This window comes from Trichechus manatus, unplaced genomic scaffold (assembly GCF_000243295.1).
Source record: "Trichechus manatus latirostris isolate Lorelei unplaced genomic scaffold, TriManLat1.0 scaffold00247, whole genome shotgun sequence".
Classification (NCBI taxonomy): Eukaryota; Metazoa; Chordata; class Mammalia; order Sirenia; family Trichechidae; genus Trichechus; species Trichechus manatus.
This window is the reverse complement of record NW_004444183.1, coordinates 2,704,179-2,724,665: the sequence shown is the minus strand read 5'-3', so window position 1 is coordinate 2,724,665 and position 20,487 is coordinate 2,704,179. Positions and strand designations below refer to the sequence as shown.

General features: G+C 45.5%; 1 protein-coding gene across 1 annotated transcript in view; it reads right to left on the bottom strand.

The window, feature by feature from the left end:
• Positions 1 to 19,234: 19,234 nt before the first annotated feature.
• The window catches only part of LOC101345078 (tensin-3), a 256,456-nt gene continuing 255,203 nt past the window's right edge, over positions 19,235 to 20,487 (bottom strand). The window contains exons 19-20 of the mRNA XM_023724450.1: positions 19,856 to 19,982; positions 19,235 to 19,762 (exon numbers count right to left, since the gene is read on the bottom strand). Of these exons, the coding sequence (XP_023580218.1) occupies positions 19,656 to 19,762; positions 19,856 to 19,982 (234 nt within the window). The 3' untranslated portion in view covers positions 19,235 to 19,655. The remainder of the gene's footprint in view (positions 19,763 to 19,855; positions 19,983 to 20,487) is intronic.

Sequence of the window (20,487 nt, the reverse complement as noted above, 5' to 3'; positions counted from 1 at the left end):
CAAAAGCACACACACAGCATCATGCCAGCTATGGGGTCATCAGAATGCAAGGGATCAGCAGAACCTTCAGGCTGGGGGCCAGCCTGGGGAGTTCAGGAGGCCAATGCCCCAGGCAGCTGTCCCTGCAGTGCCGGTCCCCTCAGAGTCTGGGCTAACTCCCCCTGGACCCCAGCACCAGCTGGGAGATTCCAGAGGTGAGAGGCAGTGAGAAGCATTATTTGGACAAGTCATTTCAGTGAGTCTATGTTTTGGTTTAAAGTGATGGACTTGCTTAGAAATACTCCCTTTCATTGCTTCAACAGTAGAACAGACAACAGTTAAGTCTCATTTTAAAACTCCAACATTTGTTCTTAACACTTGTTTTTAGTATTTAGTAGAAACAACTGCTTCTCTTAGGAAGTTATATGCAGTACCACAGATGTGCAGCCTTTCAGGTTTCTGCCGGCGCCTGAAAGCCCTTTATGGTGTGGGGCCATCAGTGAACCCCTCCAGGGCTTGAGGCAAGGACAGGGGCAGCCCACCAATGGGGTGCACTTTATTGGTTTCAACAAAAGAACGTGCAAGGCTGGGAGCAGTCCAGGCTCAGGACCGCCCCACATCTGTAAAGCAGGCTTTTGTTCACCCTAAATGAATCTCAGCAAAGACAAAGCAGGACTCTCCTAGCTTCTGGAAGGAGAAGCCCTCTAGCTCAAGGGCTGGGAGTTTGGCTCCACAGCCTCAGGGGCTTGAGAGCTGTCACAGGGTGAAAAGGGAAACTGGTCTTCTGGGGGCAGGCAGCCCTCCTCTGCAATCAAGGCCCTGCCTTCCTTGCCCCTCAGTGTCCCACCTCAAGCTGCAACCCACCAAGTCCCCACCCCCCATCCCCAGCACACACCATCTCCCCTCCCCCACTGCCCCAAGATAGTTTCCGTGCCCTCCTGAGTCTGGCGAGGGTCCAGGAAGCACAGAAAATGCCCTGGAGCCTGGAGCGGAGAACCACCACGCGGGGAAGGAGCTCCCAAGTCGGGCCGGCCCGGCTTACCTGGACGCCCCAGGCACCGGTGAGTCCGGGGAAGGGCCCGGAGGACGCGGGCGGCACGGGAGGCCCCCGCGGGCGGGCGTGGTGCTGGGCGCCCCGTCCGCAGCCTCCCCGCCCGTCCAGCAACGTCCCCCACCCTGGCAGGGCCACTGTGTGCTCGGCTTGTCCCGGGGGAGCCGCCAGGGACGGGCGGGGCGGGGCCGCCACCTCCAAAGGGACCATTCAGAAGAGGCGGGCGTGCGGCCGGCCTGGAAGAAACCGGGATTGTTCCGTTGGCTGTCACTGCGGCCTGCCCACTCCGTGCTCTGACTGTGGTGACTCCGCCTCGACCCACGGGCTGGCTGCTTTCCTTTCCTTCCCGTTCTCTCTCTGTTTTTCTTTTCCCCCGTTTAATCTCTTGCAACCTCCCTGACGAGGCACCAAAGAACTCTTGCTTCAGCCACTGGGTCAGTGCTGCCCAGGGACAGTCAGTGAGCCAGGGGCAGGGAGAGCCCAGGACCCCCCGAGAGAAGGACACCAGGAAGAATAGCAGCAAAGGGCTAGCCTTGCTACCAGGGCCTGCACCACCTCCAGGCCACCTCCTTCAAAGTCTGGACTGATGTCTCCAGAGCTCAACACCCACTGCAGGGAGCAAGCCTCCAGCATCGGACTAGAGCTGAGAGGAACTGAAGCCCGGAAAGTCCTCACAATGAGGATGTCCCTGATAAATGGCCTGTCCCCATACTGTCCCCTGCTGGAGTTCACACCCTGATCTCCTCCCCCAGGATGGTGGCTTTTGCCTCTGATCTGACCCTAGTATCATCCTCAAGGCCCTTCACTTCATCCCCCTGCACAACGTTGCCCAGAGGATCTTACAAAATGCAAACCCAGCCCTGCCACTGCCCTATTCAAATACTGATGTCTTGCCCAGAGCCCCTGTTCCTAGCCTGTTCTACCTGTTTGGTAGCCTATCCTACCAACAGGCTGTTGGCTGGTCTCTACACATGTACCCTTCCCTTCCACCTTCTCTGCTCATGTTCTTCCCTCTATATGAAATGCCCCCTGCTCCCAGTCAATTGGTGAAGAACTCCTAGGCATTCTTCAATACCCAGTTCAAATGATCCTACGTTTTTATAGACATTGGGACATGCTATCTCCCACAATCAAGTAGATATCTTTGCTCCTTCCCCTGTGTCCTGAAACAGGTCTGTAGCAGAGTCCACAAAGTACAGCACTGGGACTCTGCCAGGTGGGTGGCCCTTTGAGATTTTAAGTTCCTGGGGGCAGGCACTGAGCATTACTCATGTTTGTAGCCAGGAAGCACATAGCACATAGTAGGCAGTCACCCCTTGCTTCTTGCATCTCTTGGGTCTGGCAAAATCCCACTCATTCTCCAAATACTACCACTGACACAACTCCCTCTGAGAAATTCTCCCTGGAAGAGATGTTCCCCACGTTCTTCCTTGAGGCCTCCTTTTTACACGCAGTCTGGCAGTGCCTTTGGCGCCCCATAACGTAACTGTGGGAGTCCCTGGGTGGTGCAAACAGTTAATGGGCTTGGCTGCTAACCAAAAGTTGGAGGTTCAAGTCCATTCAGAGGTGCCTTGGAAGAAAGGCCTAGAGATCTACTTCCAAAAAAATCAGCCACTGAAAACCCTATAGTGCACAGTTCTACTCAGACATACATAGGTTCACCACAAGTCAGAATCCACTCCACAGAAGCTGGGTTAATGTAACCGTGCATCTGTGTGTCTCCCTGTGCACACAGTAGGTTTACAGAAAACTTTTGGTTAATGGCACTGAGCTGAACTGATGGCCTTGCCCAGCCCCTGCCCTGTCCTCTGACACATTCAACCAGATGGACAATCATGCAGTAAATGGTTCTCACAAAGAAAGACAAGCTACTTCCGTGGGACCCCATCCCAAGGCACTCCCTCCCAGTTGTTTATGAGTCTGCAGTGCAGCAGGCTCTTGCAAAGGATGCTTCTCAGAAATCCTCACCCAGACACACAGCAAGCCCAACCAGCAGATAGATGGGCCTTTCCAGTGGCTGAGGTCCCTCTGAGCAAGGCAGGGTGACTGCTGTACAGCCAGGCCCGTGACTGTGACAGCCCTTCTAAGAGTGGGTCCCGTTTCCTCTGTGACCTGCTAGGTACTGCAGGCTTGGTGGGTCTGGGCAGGTCTCCAGGGACGGGCAAAGGAGGAATGACAAGCCTTCCTGAAACGAGGAACACATTTTGTGTGGCTTCCATGCCGCTGTGTCCAAGCCATTCCTTGAACACGCAATTTTGAGTTGGTTGTTATAGACACTTAAAAGAGCCTTCTTGAGATCTGTGTGCCTTTCTTCCTTCTCTCTGCTAGGCTGGATGGCAGGGGTTAAGGGGATTCATGCCTATGTGCTGTTGCAGCAGAAATTCTGCTGATGAAAGAGCATCTTCAGAAAACGTGCCCCAGAAGCTACGCTGCAGCCACCTAGAAACTGGGATGGGTATCAGGGGAGAGTATGGCATGAATGGCGCTACAGCTCAGCTCTGTGCCTTGCTGGGACCCCACTTACCCCAAATGAGACCATGAGGATCAGGCACAGACATGAATCAGATGCCCAGGAGAGAATACTATGGGCCACCACTCTGCAGCACCAATCCTTCCCCTGCAGGCTCCCGTGGACACATGCCTGACGGGTTGCTCCCTGGCCTGCACATGCTCTTTCAGCTCACGCCCTCTGTGGTGCTACAACGCTGCCTTCCTTTAACTAGAAGACTGAGTGTTCCTTCTACTCATTCATTTATTTACTAACTTTAAAAACAACCAAAAACAACTCTTTCCTAGAACCAACTCTACATATGCTAGATGATGAGAACGTAATGATGAGTGAACACAGTCTAAAATGGATCCGGCCTTCAGGGAGCTGAAAGTCAAGAACAATCCCATAACCACGATGGGGGTGGGTCAGCTGCCATGAATCAGCAGATGACCTCAAGCCAGACAGGGAGATGCAGAAAGGAGTATGACCAGGTGGACTCTGAAGAAAAAGGGTCTCTAGGCAGAGGGACCAACCCAGCATGGTGCACAGAAGTAAGAAGAAAGCCCGCACACCCACGTCCCTGCATGCCTTGCTGGAGCCCAACAGTGATCAGCCTCAGGCGATCAGTGACCAGAGCTGGCCGTGTGAGCAGGGGCACGGTGGAAAGGCTTGTATATGAGCTGACTATGAAGGCTGCTGGGGGCATCCATGAAAGCTTTAAAGCAGCAGGCTGATGCCAGCTGGCTTGCGTCTTAGAAAGATCATCTTTGAATTTCATTCAAGAGTGGACTGGGGTGGGGGGCCCTGAAGGTACAGAGAGAAGGGATATGTTTTCCAGCGGTTTCCAAGCACCTAGAACTGAGGGTGACGGTCACAGGTGAGACCCACTCTGTGGCACTCACAGGATTTGGAGCCACCCCTACCCTTGTACCACGCCCTTCTCTCTGCCTATCAGGAAGGCCCATCCAAATGCCAGGGAGACAGAGGAGCACTGTTCCCAGGACGATCTGGAGCCTCCTCTCCTGAGCAGAAACAAAAGTCCTGGCAACTGGTGGAGTGTGACCACAGCGGGAAGCCCTTCCCCACACACTGATGGCCCCCACCCCACATCCCCTACCGGTGGTGAAGCAGGAATCCTGAAAAGATGCTCACCTTTGGGCAGCAACCTGGAAGTGAGAGAAGATGAGGCCTGGGAAGCAGCAGCTGGGGAGGGTCCAACTCCCCTTTGGAACAAGGTAGAGAGAGAAGATGGGAGGAACAGAGAAAAGGAGGGAAAAAGAAGGGAGGGAGGGGGGAAGGGGGAAGAAAGAAAGAAGGAAGAATGGAAGGAGGGAGGGAAGGAGAGAAGGAAGAAGGAGATGGAGGCAAAATGAGTATGTCTTTAGGAGGAAGGCAAGATTGTCAATTGAGTGAGAGAAAAGGAGCAGCAAAGCAGTGTGGGGCAAGGTCAGGATGCAGAGCCATGGACTAAGGGCCAGGAAGGAAGGGAGTGTGGGAAGAGGAGAATGTTAAGAGTTTCCCCCTTTCTTGCCCATTTCACACCCCCCAGATAGGGTCTACATCCCTCCTAAGGCATGATCTTGGTCAGTCTGGCAGTTCTGCACGTGGCTCATTGCTTCAGCTGGCCCAGCCCTGCCTGTCCACCAGCCTATAAGGTCTACCAGTTATCCCCACACCTCGCTCCACCTGGACTCTGTATTGTGATCCCTCCATGGTCATTCAGTCAACCAGAATCCAGGGCTAGTTTTCCTCCAATAATTGGGATATGTATCATAGATTTCTTAGGACTTAGTACATGGTGTAGCAAGGGATGTTTGGAAGCCTTAGGAAACCCTGGTGGTGTAGTTGTTAAGAGCTACGGCTGCTAACCAAAAGACGGCAGTTCAAATCTACCAGCACTCCTTGGAAACTCAGTTCTACTCTGTCCTATAGGGTCGCTATGAGTTGGAATCCACTCAATGGCAATGGGGTTGGTTTTTTTGTTGTTTATGTACAAGCTGCTGCAAAGAAAGGGTGCAATTCATGGCACCTGCAGGTTTCTCTATTATAAATAATAAGGACCTAAAAGTGAAGCGGGGGACACTGGTAGTTCAGTGGTAGACTCCTCACCTTCCATGCAGGAGACCCAGGTTCGATTCCAGGCCTATATGCCTCATGCACAGCACCACTCATCTGTCAGTGGAGGCTTCTGTGTTGCTATGATGCTCCCAGACTAAGACTAGGAAGAAAGGCCTGGCAATCTACTTCCAAAAATCATCCAATGAAAATCCTATGGATCACAATGGTCCAATCCATAACTGATCATGGGGATGGCGCAGGACCAGGCAGCATCTGTTCCAGTGTGCATGGGGTCACCATGAGTCCGGGTTGATGCGATGGCAGCTAACGGCAACAACAAAGGTGAAGTAACAGCCATGTGACAGGAGAGGTGAGGGGCCAACAGAGAGGAGGAGTCTGATTATTTGCAGTGGATGTCTTCGGCAACAGGGTCTGCCTTACTAAAACAAAACTAAGAGGGTATCAAAAAGACCCCAAATAATCAGACACATACTGGGATCTCCCAGTTCTGCTCCAACTCCTCTCCTGTTTTCCTGAATTTCCTGCCCCCCAGCACCATGCAAAAGCAACTCTCGGTGGGATCTTAAGATCTGATTAGAATGGCCATTTTTGCTTTCATAGAGAAAGAATTAAAAACAAACACAAAAGCAAACTCCCTACAACCCCAGTTATATGTCATGACTTTAAAAGAGCCGAGACCCACGCTCTTCAGGAGGAATTAAGTTACAGATGCTAGGGACACCTATCTCTGCCCTTGTGACACACTGGTTTCCTTGAGGGGACACAAAATTCATCCCAAAATGCCCCTTCAGAGCACTGGCTTGGCCCTGGGAAATCGAAAAGCTTTTTCCTTTTGTTCAGACTGTGGAATTCTTATTTATTTCCGTGGCATTCAGATTTTTAATAAACTTACTCACTTGCTTTCTCTATATATTTTTATATATAAGTGACTAGCACATAAAAAGTACTAAAAAATGGTGAATAAACGAAATTGAGGTATAATCAGGAACATATGCAACACACTGGTGTGCTACGTCATATGCATATGCTTAGATACCAAAATGTGACAGGATTCAAACGGAAGAGGTGATGCTTCTTTACCTAATAAGGGTGATTTACACAGTGTCTCTCTCTGTCAAGGAGGAGCCCTAATTTTTGGTGCATCCAGGCATCTGCTGTCAATACTTTCACAGGCTCTAACAGGGTGGACCACAACCGGTAACAAGTGGCAAGAAGCAAGACTACATTTGTAACTCTTCGGGTCTCTCAGCACGTACCTGCTCAGTGACTCAAGACCTCTGACACTTCTCAAAATCTCATAACCCCAAATTTTCCCAAGTGTATTCAGCAGGATGCTGGCATCTTCTGGCAGGGAATGCCAGCCAGAGGCAATAATGACAAAAGGTGCTCCCAAGAACACAGCTGGGTGTTTCACCTCTCTTGCCCTTCGGGCCCCACCACGGGCATGCTTGAGTCAGCAGGGGACAGAGACGTGGGCAGTGTGGAGGAAAGTCAGCATGCCAGCAGCCCTGGAGGGAATGCTTTCAATATGAACCCATCTTTCTCAACATTATACACGAGGGCTTCCACGTGCACTTTCTTTCCAGCTCTCAGAGGCCATACTTCATCCCCTGTTCAGGCCATCGGGGAGGAAATGAGCATGGGCCTGAGTGTGAGGGTATTTGGAGAGGAATACCACCCATGACGCAGTTCCCTAGGAGGTAAACTGGCTTTGGAACCCAGGCCTTTGATGGGCTCCAGAGCCAAGACACACTTCTTCAATTCTAGGGGCAAGCACAATTGTGAAAAGTGATGGGGCTTTGGAAATGCTATAATGAGAAAATGCATTTTTAATTAAAAAACTAAATTTCAAGACAAATTTTTGGTATATTATAATAGATGTAAGTTGAAATCTACCTTCATTTGTAAGAGATTGTCCCTCAACTCTATGCACAATACACCTGGGTATTATTTTGCTTAAATTTAAAAGGGGCTTTAAGAGGTTGCGGAACTTGTGCAAGATCACACAGCTACAAAGTGGCAGCTTTGAACCCAAATCCACCTGTCGGTAAGCCCAAGAGACTTATCATGCTAGCCTCTGCCACCCCCTTCCTACACAAGTTTATAATAACACATGGCCTATTCTTGTCCGATGATGAGCATGGTTTTTACTGAGATGCTGAATTGAATGTAGCAGACAGTGAGAGTACAACAATACTTTGAGGCTTAAGAAAAGTAATTTGATTTTTAATTCATTCCCTAATCCACAATTTACTCACTGTTCATTCTCATGTTTTGTTACAGTAAAGGGTGAAAATGCCCTGAGTGTCATAATGACAACTTTCCTCATGTAGCTTTTCATCTAATCAAAACAGAGGACAAATAGAGGTCCTAGGAAAGCCCCTTCGGGAGCCAGCCATGTTGTGTCACAAAGACGCAGAGCTACTTCAGGAAGACATTGGAGATTTTAAAGCTGGATGCTCTGACTCAATGTTCCTGAAGATGGTAAGAAGAGGGTCTTCTCTGTTCATTTTATTGTACATTCACTTAAACTCCTTCCCTCCCTTGCACAGAGCCCTGGGATCACCCTGGGCCTGGAAGCGGAGAAGGCTGCCATTGTTATGGTAACCTCCCTGAAGGCAACCTTTCCATCTAGCTCCCCATTTTCTCTCCTCATTTTCCATTGAATGTCTCTTGTGGAGTCTAGCTCTTTTTATCTATGAAGGTCATGGAAAATGAAAACTGGAGACCCACAGAGTTTAACTTGGTTTGTTTTCTGGGCCTCAGTGTCTTTCTTGGTTAAAAAAAAGGCCCTCGTATGACTCACACCTGTACGTGCAGACTTCAGAAGTCATGATGATGAAGCAATACTGTAATGCTGACTTATCACCAAACTTCAAGTACTGATCACCACCCGTATCTCAGTTTGCTGTACTGTGGTGGCTTGCATGTTGCTATGAGGCTGGAAGCTATACCATTCGTATTTCAAATACCAGTAGGGTCACCCATGGTGGACAGGTTTCAGAAGAGCTTCCAGACTAAGAAGAAAGGCTTGGTAATCTACTTCCAAAAATTAGCCAATGAAAACCCTATGGCTCACAACAGAATACTGTTCCATTACGGTGCTGGAAGACACTCAAAATACAGTGGTTATAACAAATGGACTCGAGCATACCAACTCTCATGAAGATGGTGTAAGACTGGGCAACGTTTCGTTCTGTTGTACGTGGGGTCTCCAAGAGTCGAAGCCAACCCGACAGAAACTAACAAAAGCAACAATCAAGTACTGAAGTCAGGGGCTCTTGCTCAGTATCGGATGATCAAAGGAGAGACAGCTCTTTTCATCACAACACTGCCTCCCACCATCAGCACTGAGAACCTGACTTCCAGAACTCAAAACCTCGGGGGGCCACTACCATGCCCTGAGCACATCCATATATGTCACCTTGCTTAATCCTAGGAAGGAACCAGGAACAGAGGAGGTAGGTTGCTATTGTTGCTCTTCCTGACAAACTAGAAAACAGAGGCCAGCTCAACACACTTGCTTATGATGTCTCAGCTGGAAGTGAGGTCTAGATAGTGGCCGTTCTCACACACCAAAGCTGCACCCCACCGCTAAAGGAATCTCTCCTGCTTTAGCTGCCTTCACTAACAGCGCCCTTGCTGTGGTCAAACACCACTCTTCACGTTTGGCACTCGAGGGTTGGAATCATGATAAGGGCAAAAAACACTGTTGGCAGCAAATCAGAGGCATTTTCACATGCTGAAGTTCAAGGGGAGTACAGTGAAGCAGGGGAAATGAAATGGGCTGGTAAGTACATTTAGGAAAACAAAGGTTCCTTTAAACCAAGAGCAAGGAAACAGAAGGGAACATTAGTTATGGCCAAGAAGTAGTTTGGCTCATTGGGGATACTTCCAAGCTGACCCGTTTTATGATGAGGTGTCAGTGCTGAATGCCAACACTTTTTATTTCTGAGCTTCCTTCCACTCAAAAGAACTAATGTCCCCATCTCAGTGACTCCAGTGGCACACTCACAGGCCAGTGCTTTATACTGACCAGGAGGAACCCATCACTGATGCTAACTTTTAAACATATTTAGAGCAGTCAAGTTTTCTTTTTTCATTTTCTTAACCAGGGGCAGGGGTAGGGGTAATGTTGATAATCCACGCCAGGGGTTTGGGCTCAAAGGTTATCCTGTGACCTCACCAGCTCATCAGTACTCATTCTTTTGCACAAATCGGAATGTAAAGGATATCTGCACATGTGTGCACAAACATGTATATACCTACCCCCATTTACGTATACACATACACATAAATACAGTCGCTGGGTGTTGCAAATAGTTAATGCACTCAGCTACTAACCAAAAGGTTGGTGGTTGAAGTCCACCCAGAGGCACCTTGAAAGAAAGACCTGAAGATCTATTTCCGAGGAACCAGCCACTGAAACCTCTATAGAGCACAGTTCTACTCTGACACACATGGATTGTCATCAGTCAGCATCGACTCAACAGCAACTGGTAATACACGTGAATATAATCACATAAACACACACACGTACCTGCTTTTTAAGTTTGGTAAAATTCAAGGTAATCAAGGGCATCTATAAATGTCAAAGGAAACCCTGGTGACGTAGTGGTTAACAGCTACGGCTGCTAACCAAAAGGTTGGCAGTTCGAATCTACCAGGCGTTCCTTGGAAACCCTATGGGGCAGTTCTACTCTGTCCTATAGGGTCGCAATGAGTCAGAATCGACTCGACAACAATGGATAAATGTCAAACAGGTTCACATTCAGTACGTGTTTTTTATTCCTATTATATACACTTTCATTAAAAGTTCATAAAAATTCAAAAAAAGAAAAGGTGTGGGGCACAGGAAGGAAGAGGGAGGGCTGGGAAAAACATTTTATAATTTGTGAAGCTTTGAAGAATAACAACTATTTTTTCTGAAACTGAAAGAAAGCAATGCACCAAAGCAGTAATGTAATCTCTCTCTCTCTCTCTTCCTCCCTACCTCTCCCCCTTTCTCTCATTGTCTCTCTCAACAAGATATCCTCGAGTACTTCCTTTCCTCCAGTCCTTGGTGGTAAACACACACCCGTTTCTGCCCTTTGAAACCTACCAAATCCAGGGAGTCCAACTAGCATGAACCAAATCCATGTGAGCCTTAAAGCCATGACAAAAACGTTACACGTTCTCATTCACAGCCAGCCCCAGAGACAGGTACTTGGATTAAAGCCTTCCTCCCCGGACCTTCACAAAGCCCTCCGCTTGACAGCAGAAGGAAGACTGCATTCTTGAAAGCCATGTCCCTGAAAAGATTAAACCCTACTCTGAATTTGACATGGAAATCGCAAAATATATAAAGGCATTTTTGTAAAGTAAAATAACACGAACTGTTAATAATTTCCATTAGAGCAAAAAGTCTCCAAATGCTGTCTAAACATCATTTGTAAAATCACTATGTGATGGAAATGTTTTGGAACGAGACAGAGGTGACGGTTGTACAACTTTGTGAACGTACTAAATGCTACCGAATGGTACACTTTAGAATGGTTACTTTAATGCTATGTGAATTTCACCTCCATACAACAAAAGCTATTATGGAATAGTTTGGAGGCTGAGAAATATCAGAAATGTAAGACATTTTTAATAAAACATTTCCTCATTTGTTTTCATTTATTTTGAAAATATCTTCCATGCTGAGTACCAGATAAGAAACAACAGAATAATTTACAGCTTAAAGTTTGTACTTTTCTCTATTTTGCCTATATGAAGACAGAGATTAAATGATCTCTTTATACAAACTGTAAAAATTGTTTTTGCTTTCAAAAAAAGCATTTCCCTCTGAGGCTTGCATCTGGAATTTCTGCGGCAAGCTCTAAGGACACTCTCCCCAAATAACTGAGTTTCCTGGGATGCCCTGTGGGCTGTGTCAGTAATCCTATGTACTCAACAGACACCATCCTGGGGACCGCCATGTCCCTGCTGTGCCTAAGGTAACCAGGTGTGCCTGAGTGGGTAAGGCCTGGTTATTGTTCTCATGAAGCTCACAGGATGCTCCTCACATCATTAGCCTTGGTCCCTGCTGTCCTCCACCACCTGTAGCTGCTCTGCCATCTCTGGATACCTGGCCTCAACCCTTCATGTTATCATAGCCTCTTACAACATGCTCCTTTGAGAATTAAACAGGATCTGAACTCACAAATATTAATTGTTTGAGTAAATATTTAAATATCGACCACTTTCCTGGAGTGGTGTTGTAACTTAAAAGATCAGTGCTGTGGGCACAAGTCCACACCACAGGAGCATGTTATCTGGGAAGAGGAGGTGACTCTGGTGTCCAGGGCCATAACTCATGCTCCATGCTGTTGCCTCTAGTTACAGCGACTATCACTGCTTTCCCTCACTTAGGACACTGCCTCTCTGCTTTAATGTTCCACCAATGGTACTAGCATCTGGTATTTACTGAATGTCTGTAGGTTCTGGGTCAAGTGCCTCATTGACACGTTCTCACTTTATCTTCCCAATAACCATGTGTGGTAGGAATTATTCATTCTGTCTTATAGGACATGAAACCAGGACTCAGAGCTCACCAGACCTGCCTATGATCACACAGTGAGAAAGTGTCGGGGCATCCAGCCTTTGACAAAAGGGGGGCAGCTGCCAGTGGGAGTTAGCACTAAGCCTCACTCTGCCAGGTCCATCCAGACCTCCCTCCATCAAGAGGTGCTCAGGACGGCAGGCTTGTGACATGACAGCAGGGTTTTGCTATAGCAAGGCCTACTTACACATGGTAACAAGACAGGAATCCAAACGCTGGGATTCCTAGAATTTTTCAAAATATTTTGATGTCAAAGTGCAAAAACATCTATTTAGTAACTTTAGCCTCTGTTCTTCCTGACTGGTTAGCTAATAATCAAACAGAAAAAAAGGATATAGTTTCAATTATTTTATACTGTTGAGAAGAGATGAGAAAGAAAATGTTTTCCAAAGGAGGGCCAATTACAGGGTGATCAGCTGAAATAACTTCAGCCCCTGTTGCACTGGTATACGTCTGAGCTTTCCTCCTGACCTTGCAATATGCCTAGCACATACACGTTTGACGGATGAATGATGGATGGATGGCATACTCGCAGTTTACAAAGCACCTTCCTGCCCACCGCCTTATTTGAGCTTCACAACATCCGAATGGGTAAAGGAGCGATTATTTCTCCTTTTACACACCAGGAAAAAGAATTTCAAGGAAGTTAAGCAGCTTGTCTTGGATTATGGTGGCAGAACCAGGACCCCCATGCAGTGCTCAAAAACAAAAACAAAACAAACCAGTTACCATCGAGTCGACGCCGACTCATGGCGGCCCCACGTGTGTCAGCCAACTGTGTTCCATAGGGTTTACAGTAGCTGATTCCTCAGAAGTAGATCTCCAGGCCTGTCTTCCAAGGCACCTCTGGGTAAACTCACATCTCCAAACTTTCAGTTAGCAGCCAAGTGTGTAAACCATATGTGTCACCCAGGGACTCCTAACAAAATACTAAGATCAGTTAGGTGGACATGTACCTCTTCGTTGCTTACCTAGAGGTGGGTAGGAATTTTTTTTTTTTTTGGTATTACAACATAATTAATTTTCACCAAGCTTGAAATTAAGTATTATTTTGCAGTTAAAACTGTGAAACTCTACATCCATAGAAAGTGAAGAGCTCTAATGTGGGAAACAGGTTCTGTGGTTAAATACATTTACAAAATGCCTGGCTAAAGGAAATTTGATAAGTGTATAGACTAGAATTTCTAGGTCTTTACTGACTTTCATTGAGATGCTGCCAGAGGAGAAATGCTGTTTCTCAAATTTATGTGAATAAAGAACTAGGCTTCTTCCTTACAAAGTCTAGTGCTCAAATCGATAAATGTTGGGAAACGTGAAATTAGCATGTTATAATCAGTAATTGTGTCTTAGTTCATGATAATGATATATAATGTAGTAGAGAGAACAGACTTCAGTCATGGAATCCCAAGCCTTTGTTTGAATTTAAGCACTGTAATCAGTGGTTCTAAGATCTTTTTTTGAGATATTGTAAGTGGTATAGTTCAACTTTTGGTTTCCACACGCTCACTGCTAGTATATAGAAATACAATTGATTTTTGTATGTTTACCTTGTATCCTGCGACTTTGCCAAATTCACTAAAGTGTTCTAGTTTTTATGGTAGATCCCTTGAGATTTTCTACATTATCAGGTCATCTGCAAACAGAGACAGTGTTATTCTTCCCTTCCAATCTGTTACGTCCTGTATTTCCTTCTCTTGCCTTATTGAGCTGCTAGAACTTCCAGCATTATGTTGAATCAGAGTGATATAGATGTAGGTTTTTGGAAGATGATTTTTTTTGAGGTTGAGGAAGTTCTCTTCTATTCTTACTTTGCTGAGAGTTTTTCATCATGAATAGGCATTGGATTTTATTAAATGCTTTTTTTCTGAGTTGATATGAATATGTGATTTTTCTTCTTTAGCCTATTAATATGCTGGATTATACTGATGATTTTCAAATGTTGAGCCAACCTTGCATCCGTAGATTAAATCCCCCTGCAACAATGGGCTCAAGCATAACAACGATTGTGAGCATGGCGCAGGACCGGGCAGTGTTTCTTTCTGTAGTACATGGGGTCGTTATGAGTCGGAACTGACTAGATGGCGCCTAACAACAAATCATGTTGTACAATTCTTTTATATATTGTTGAATTCTATTTGCTAACATTTTGTTAAGGATTTTTGTGTCTATCTCCACGAAGGATATTTGTCTGTAGTTTTCTGTAGTTTGTCTAGTTTTTCTATCAGGGTAATACTACCTTCAAAAAATTAATGGGATGTGCTCCCTCCTCTTCTATTTTCTGGAAGGAATTGTGTAGAACTGGTGTTGAATTAAGCAAGTGGCACAGTGGGCACATCCCACCTTCATTGCTAACTGTGTGTAAGGCTCAGTATGAATTAAATTCCTGAAGTGTGGCAATGGATCCAGTCCCCACCTTCCCACTTCTCTATCCTTGTCAGCTGCTCATGCTGCATGCTCCCTCTCAGCTCGAGCCACCCAGAGCTGGGTCAGAGAGCACACATTAGAAGGACACCTTCTTTCAGACTGACAAACAGGCAGCCCCTGCTAGTTCTCACTGCCCCTGTGGGTTTGTTAATTTTCTGGAACCACCACAGAAATCAAACAGAATAAACCATACTTACTATCCAAACAGGACACAAACGAAGAGACACATAGGGTGAGGTATGGGAGGGGTCACAATGCAAAGCTTCCGTGTCTCAAAGAGGGACTCGCTACCCTCTCTCATGTATGGTCACTAACCAGGAAGCTCCATCTGAGCCTCTATGTTCAGGGCTCTTATCGCCACACCATGTGGCCCTGATAAATTAAATCATGCCTTGTGAGGCTTAGTTAGCACCAACCCCCAGGTGGTCCTCTTGGTCTGGCCAGCCCCAGTTCATTAGCCTCAGGTGTTGGTATGGCTACAAAGAACCAAGGACAAAGGCCAAATGGCTTGCTGCAAGGTGATGCCACACCTCACAGGTGTTAATCATTCTGTAAGCATTTAGAGGAACTCTCCATTCACTGAAACCAACTGAACCTGGAAATTTCTCTTTTGAGAGTGTTAAAATTACAAATTAAATTTCCTTAATTGTTACAGGGTAGTCAAATTATCTATTATCATTACAGGCAAGGGCAGATTATTTAATAGGCAAGGTAAGTACAGTGCTTACCTTGCTTATCAGATCATCTGAGGTGAACAATTTCACGTTTTTTAACCACATCAAAGACTCTGCTTCTAGGTACGGCTGGCATCTGTCTCTCTCCCAACCCCACAGCACTTTCCTATAGAATCAAAGCCTCTTTTCATATTTACAATCCCTGACAGGGCGTATGACCCAGTAAGCAAAGTAAGCATAGGCTTGCTTGTGCTTACTTACTAATCTGTAGTGAACAATTTCACATGGGTTTCACCCCATCAAAGATGTGGTGAAACCCATGTGAAATTGCTCACTACAGATGATCTGGTAAGCGAGGCAAGCACTGTGCTTACCTCGCCTATTAGATAATCTGCCCCTGACTGTAGGTGAGTTGTGGCAGCTTATATTTATCAAGGAATGTCAAATTTACGTATGTAGAATTCCCATATTATTACCTTATTATCCTTTTGATGTCTGCAGGGATAACTCCTCTTTCATTCCTGATATTGGTAATTCGTGTCTTCTCTCTTTTTTGTCAGTCTTGTTTGAGGTTTGTCCATTTTATCAATCTTTTCAAAGAAATAGCTCTTTGTTCTATTTATTTTCTCTACTGCTGTACTGTTTTCAATGTCATTGATTTCTCTTCTTTATTATTTCCTCCTTTCTGCTTCCTTTGCACTTATTTTTCTCTTTTTTCTCTAGGTTCTTGGGGTGGGAGCTTAGGTTACTCACTTGTGACTTTTCCTCTTTTCTACTGTATGTATTTACTGCTATAAATTTTCGTCTCCACACTATTTTAGCTGTGTGTCACTAATTTTGATATGTTATATTTTCATTTTCATTCAGTTCAATGTATTTCTTGATTTCCTTTTTGACTTATGGATTATTTTAGTTTCCAAGTGTTTGGAGATTTTCCTGTTACCTTTCTGTTATTATTCTGTTACCTAATTTGATTCCATTGTGGTTGGAGAGCACACCCCCTGGGATTTCAATTCTTTGTAAATTGTTGAGGTTTGTCTAATGGCCCAGGAGGATGCGTTCTACCTCAAGTCCCAAGATGCCTAGCTATCTGCCTCTTTCTACCTTTCAGAGTCTTTTTATGCTTGTTTTATATGCAATGTTCAGGGTTTTTTAGCTGTGATTAATAGGAGAAATGGGGAGAAGTATGTCTATTGCTTCTTCTAGGAAGCAGAAGCCTCTGTCCCAGTGGTACTTCAGGGCAAATAATTTCACTTAAATACATAGCTCTAAAAGATACATGACCAGATATTATTTTAGATGCTTAATGGATACTATCTCTGAACTGCACAATAGTCATGCATGGTAGGTATTATGGTCTGTACTTTGTAGATGAGGAAACAGAGGTTCATTGAGGGAACATAAGTATACAGTTACACAGTTACTGCATGATTGGGTCTGGATTTAAAAGCAGGCCCTCTGAGACTTTTCATGTACCTTTCTGCTACACTATGTCACATCCAGATTAGACATCAAAGAGTGAGGATCAAGCCCTGTGTAATCTGACAATTTGAACAAAAAACGTCAATATAACAGGAAAATTATTGTATGGCTATGGAGTAAGGACTGGTTTGGAATTCTGGTTTTGCCACTTAGTAGCTGTGTGGCTTAGGCGATTTATTTAACTTCCTTCTGTCAGTTTCCTCATATTTAAAATAGGGATAAGAGTAAGAGCTACCTTTTATAACCTGATTGCAAAGACTAATGGAAATAATCTCTGTAAAGTGTGTAGAACAGCACCTGGCACACAAATGTATTTCATAAATGTGAGCTACCACTATTATTGCTGAGACTACAGTGGAGTTCAACGATTCACCTTGACTTTGTAGAGTGGGCATGATCTCCAGGCAAAGGCAGAGGGGCCACAGCAACCCGCCTGTAGCTGAAGCATTACAGTGCGTTGAGCATGTCTACCTCTGTGTTTCTAATGGTTTTACTTTTAGTTTACTTTCTTTGGGGACAACTGAGAAAAAAATCTAAAATATTCACACTAATATCCTAAGATGTTCTTGAAGTTAAATAGATCAAATTTACCATTTCTTCTTTTTATTTAAGTAACAAAGCCTCTACTTCTCCATGTGGATACTTTGCACACGGAAGGTACTTAGGCATATCGGTGGGACTGGAATTCTAAAGTATGCTGGGTGTGTGGGGTCCTGCAATTATACCGACAAAGGATGGTTCTCTTAACTGGCCTGGTGGTCAGACAAAGAACATAGTGGTCCACATCTGCCCCACACAACCTTGCAACTGGAAGAATCACACTGGCATGTATTTGTCAGATTACCGAGCACTTCAGGTTGAGCGTATCATCTTCACTCCAGTTTCCTAGGTCTTTGTCAAGTTTAGAAGAAGCTCAGTACTCTCCTGATGCTCAACATAATGACTCTAAAGACCTTTGCCATGAGTTAGTGAGTTTGAAAAGTCTTCTCTGATATTTTCTTTCCTGTGTTTATCATCCACCATCCACTGCTTATTGTAGTGCATTTCTAATGAACGTGGTGTTGGTGTCATGGGGAGATGACTGAATTCTAAGTCAGAAGAGCTCACTTCTAGTCCAAACTCACCAAACATGTTCAAGTTAAGAGGCAATATAGATTCAGCTGTGATTAACTCAATGAGGAAGAATGGAGCTGGGTAGAGATGGAAAGGGATGTCCCATTTTTGCCTGCATCTAAATTATAAAAATATATAATACATGAATGGCTATATATGTGTGTGAGTCCCTGGGTGGCACAAATGGTTAAGTGCTCGACTACTAGCCAAAAGGTTGGTGGTTCAAACCCACCTAGAGGCACCTCGGAAGACACCCTTGGTGATATACTTCCAATAGGTCATAGTCTTGAAAACCCCATGGAGCAGCTCTACTCTGCACACACAGGGTTGCCACGCTTCAGAATCAAATTGATGGCAACTAACAACACCATATATGTGTGAGTCTGTTATAGTTGAACATATACACTTCTTGTGTATTGCTCACATAATGCATAAATAAAAATGCAATGACACTGCATACAATTTTTCTCACTCTAAATTTCAGTCATATGTGTTAAGAACTATGGCTAGCTTAATGGTTATACACTGTGTATAAAGAGAAGAGTCCTTGGGTGGTGTAAATGGGTAACCAGCATTTTGGCAGTTGGAGTCCATCCAGAGATGCTTAGAAAAAAATCCTGGCGATCTACTTTACTTCTAGAGAATCAGCCACTGCAAACCCTACGGAGCACAGTTATACTCTGACACGTGGGCTTGCCATGAATCAGAACTGAATCAATGGCAACTGGATATTTGCTGTATAAAGAGAAGCATTTATGGTCCTAAAACCATAAAAGAAATTTTTAGGAGAAAAATGGCCCTTCTATCAATTACTACATAGATGGATTTCTCTGGAGAAACAAGGAATATGGAGTTAGCTCCCATTATTACAACCACTCCTTGGTAAGAGGCAGAATTTAAAGAGTACTGTAAAATTCCCATTCCCAAGAAATACGTCTAATAACGATTAACAGAGAACCCTCCATTCCCTTCACCAGGGCAGAAAAGCACAGGTGTAAGGAATATATAAAATTATGGAGAAGAGTGGTTTAGAATGTGCATGGGGCTTTAGGTTGCATCCTCTTTCCATCTGCCCCCTATTCTAGACCCTCAAGACAAGAAGTAAAGGACCTTCAATGGGCAGATGTGCTTAGTCATTGCCCTGGTCATCCTGCCCCACTGTAACTCTTCCCTGCACTGGCTGTGCAGGGGCAGACTCGACCGGCTTCGTAGACGGATGCAGTGTAGTGTACTCAACATGGTACCAAGTGATGCAACAGCACAGAAACTGCCTGAGAGAGCACAGCCAATGCACAGAGCAACTGGGGCCTCTGACCAGGTCTGGGTGAGGGGGCAGCCATGGGACAAGGTCTGGGGTTGTTCACGCAGCACACCGCTGCTGGGACCTGCTCTCTCTGGATAGGGGAGGGTGGGGTGTTCTAGTTTCTTCCTTTCAACTCCAGACTGGCCATAATGCCATGAGGAGTTAGAAGCACTAATGCTAAGCATCAACAGGTACTATCAACCCTTCCCGTTAACACATGTCTCCATAGGCATATGGAAAGTATCTAACAGAAATAGTTCTCTTCCAGGATTGCAGGCTGAGAGTCAATGGTGTGCTGCTAAACCCCCAGTGGGTTTCATAAATGCATTCCTATACCTCCGTCTGCAAGACCCATCCTCACCAAGGCTTAGAGGTCTGATGCAAGTCGAAATATTTCTGCTTAAGAGGACACATAAAGATGGTGGCTATGCAGAGAAGTAACCAGAGCCAAGAAAGCTGACCTTTCTTACAACACATCAGAAGTGGGTGAATTTCTTACCATGTGCTCCTTTGTACAGACTGACTGGGCTACTCATCTTCGGCTCCAAGGGGTTGAATGGAGGATAATGGGGAGGGGTCTTCACTGGAAAAGAAAGCGTAACAAGGACCTGTTGTAAGGCTTCTCTGTAAGATGGGATATCGAGTCAGTATCTAGCTTGTTCTACTTTTTTCTTACCATACGGTGTTTCTGGTGACACAGGAAATGCTGGTGTTGAAGGGGCTGACTCGCTGCCATTTTTGGTTGGAGAGAAGATCCTGCCATTGATCACATCAATGTCTGAAGGGTAACTGGTGATCACTGTCTGAAATTGGCACAAGGGAGAAAATATAAGCATGGAGGATAAGGGGAAGGCCACCTCCAAACAGCTGTGGTTTCCCCTAGGCCCACCCCTGAGCCAAACCCTTGTCTGAAGAGTGGTAATGATGAGGCCACGTTCCAGATCCACAACCCCAGAAACCAGGCTCTCCTCTGAGCCATGGAAAATCAAGGAAAAAAATTAATGTTCAACAGTTGTTGTTGTTAGTTGCTGCTGAGTCGACTTCAACTCATGGCAACCCAATGTGTTACAGAGCAGACTTGCTCCATATGGTTTTCTCGGCTGTAGTCTTTCCAGAAGCAGGTCGCCAGGCCTTTGCTTCCACTGTAGTGCTGGGTGGGTTCGAACTGCCAACCTTTAAGCTGGTAGTTGAGAGCAAGCCATTTGCACCACCTAGGGACAGGGTTGCTCGTTATGAGTCAGAATTGACTCGATGGCAAATGGTTTGTTTTTTTGGTTTGGTAGGGACCTTAATGTTCAACAGTAAGGA